The sequence below is a fragment of the Hordeum vulgare genome, chromosome 2H (genome assembly GCF_904849725.1).
Source record: "Hordeum vulgare subsp. vulgare chromosome 2H, MorexV3_pseudomolecules_assembly, whole genome shotgun sequence".
Lineage (NCBI taxonomy): Eukaryota > Viridiplantae > Streptophyta > Magnoliopsida > Poales > Poaceae > Hordeum > Hordeum vulgare.
In genome coordinates this window covers 177101331-177103658 of record NC_058519.1, presented here as the reverse complement: position 1 = coordinate 177103658, position 2328 = coordinate 177101331, and the positions used below count along the sequence as shown (strand labels likewise).

Below are 2328 nucleotides of genomic sequence, written 5' to 3'. Positions count from 1 at the left end.
TTTGCACATATAATCAGCTCATGTTTGCACATGTACATTTTTTAGTGGAGAATACTTGTCAGTTGTCTGATTTGTTGTCTTCTTTTCGTGTCAGATTCACTGGAGTCATAGTCACTAGGCAGAGCAGCCATTCAAATCCAGAACTCAAAGTGATTGGTGTGATCTTGTTGTATGAAGTGTTGGGTTATTTATCTGGCCACATTCTCATGGTCATCACAGCAGTTGTCAATACAGGTGTGCGTGTAGGATGCATTATTGTGAATCGATTGTGCATCAGGATTATACAGTATATGTTATTGTTTCCTGCTCAGAAGGTGTATGTCGCTTGGTCCTAGGCACTAGAGTGAGAACATTCCTTTCGTTACCTTCAAGACTTATTATGTTATGAAAGAAGAACACAGGGAAATACTGTAATATTAGCGCAAATTGTCCATACAGGTCAGTGATCGATCTGCATATTTCAAAGATTTCAATTCCAGCAAAAAAATATAATCTTTATTGATCTTTGAAACCTTGACGATCTTATACAGTACTAATGTATAGCTGACTGTAACAGAATAGATAGACGAGAACACTGCAATATGATTTGGGCTAAATAATTTCTGTACACATGAATTGCACGATAGTACAAGCCATCCTCGAATACTCTTTATTGATATTGCAAAAAACATACATAAGATCCGTCTCAAAATAAGTGTCTCAAATTTAGTTAGCACTAAAACTCTCCGACTGAGGGAGAAATGACTAACTAGTTGTAACACGCTACTCCTTAGCAAGACTAAAAGCCGTCGGGCAAAACATCGAATACTCTTTATTGATATGGGAAAAACCTTACATAAGGACTAACTGACTGTAACACGCTACTCCTTAGCAAGACTAGACCTAGACGAGAACAATGGACTTGAGTCGACTAACACTTGTCGTACTCAATCTGACAGACCCGACATTTAGGCGAGCATTTGATCTCCAGCGTCGTCCTCAGACTCCTTCCCTCTGCTGGATCTCCAATGAAAAGAACCTACATTGAGAACACAGAAACGACAGTAAGTAGTACCAAGTAAGCGAAAGAAGGAAAGCATGCTGAGTTCCTGCCTGACATGATTCAATTCAATGCTTAAAACTATCGAGTCTGACTGATACTCAAATGCAATGCGAGCGATGCAATGGTGAGAGAAAGAGTTTGAGAACTTAGCTCCGGTTGAATAATCCTGAGATGCCGTAGCGGGCGGCGAGCTGGCATGCTCGCACGCGGCGTGGTTCCTCCTCGTCCTGGGCCTTCCTCTTCGTCGCTCCGCAAGCCAGGCTGCTGCGTGCTGGAGCTGGACGGCGTTCCAGGATCCTGAAGAAGCGCTGGAATTCTTCGTCGGCGATGAAGAGGCGGTAGTTGAGGGCGCGTAGGAACAACAACTCCAGCGGGCACATCTCGCTGGACCGGATGGACTGGCCCGAGCAGATCTGGAACGATTCCACCCGCCTCTCGAAGTACCTCGGGCTGACGAACTTGGCGCCGATCAGGACCGCCACGGAAACCAGACGGTGCGCCGTGGCCGGCTCCACGACGATCCCCGCCTCGAGCGCGGCGGGGCTGCGCATGAAGAGCGCGAGGTACGCCGCCGCGAGGACATAGACGGCGCCATCGAACAAGTAGTTGCAGCGCTGGAGGCGCTCGAGGAACTCGACGATGGGGATGGTCGGGGTCGCGCCGCCGCGGAACGCCCGGACGAGGTCGTTCTCGGCGGATTGGGAGGCGGCAGAGGAGGCGAAGCGGCGGGACTCGGCCTCCACGAGCGAGGCGAAGAGGCGGAGCGTCCTCGGGTTCCCGTTGCCGTCGAGGCGCAGGACGTCGGAAGCCGACGGCGCCATGGAGATGGATCGAGGAGCTTTTCGCGAGAGCGCTAGGGTTTGCTTTCGCGAGAACGGCTGTAGCGGTAGAGATACGTACGTACACGTATTGTCTACCTCGTATTTCTACAGCCGTACGTCGCGTAGAGGTAAAGCTACCTTTCCTTTCTTTCCTTTTTCCAGTCGAGAGGAGGCCACTATGTGTACATGGGCTGCTGGAATTTTAAGCAGCCCTGATCCATTTATTTGCATGTACTTCCTCCATTCCATAATATAAATATTTTTATAAATTCTACTAAAAAACTACATACGGATGTATATAGACATATTTTTAGAGTGTAGATTCATTTATTTTGCTCCGTATGTAGTTCCTTAGTGAAATCGCTTAAAAGACTTATATTTAGGAGCGGAGGGGGTAATTCTCACAATGACATAAAAGTGTAAGAGAGCCCTAAAAAAAGGGTGAGGGTGACTGAATGGCCCCGA

The 2328-nt window shown here is 47.7% G+C and overlaps 1 protein-coding gene across 1 annotated transcript; it reads right to left on the bottom strand.

Annotated features, from left to right (window-relative positions):
• Positions 1 to 635: 635 nt before the first annotated feature.
• Positions 636 to 1958, bottom strand: LOC123429872. Its single transcript, XM_045113849.1, has one exon. The coding sequence runs from the start codon at positions 1861 to 1863 to the stop codon at positions 1189 to 1191; it is 675 nt and encodes a 224-aa protein (XP_044969784.1). The 5' UTR covers positions 1864 to 1958; the 3' UTR covers positions 636 to 1188.
• Positions 1959 to 2328: the final 370 nt, after the last annotated feature.

What these genes read in the sequence shown, in the direction of transcription:
- LOC123429872 (XM_045113849.1), bottom strand. Translation starts at nt 1,863, where the DNA reads ATGGCGCCGTCGGCTTCCGACGTCCTGCGCCTCGACGGCAACGGGAAC.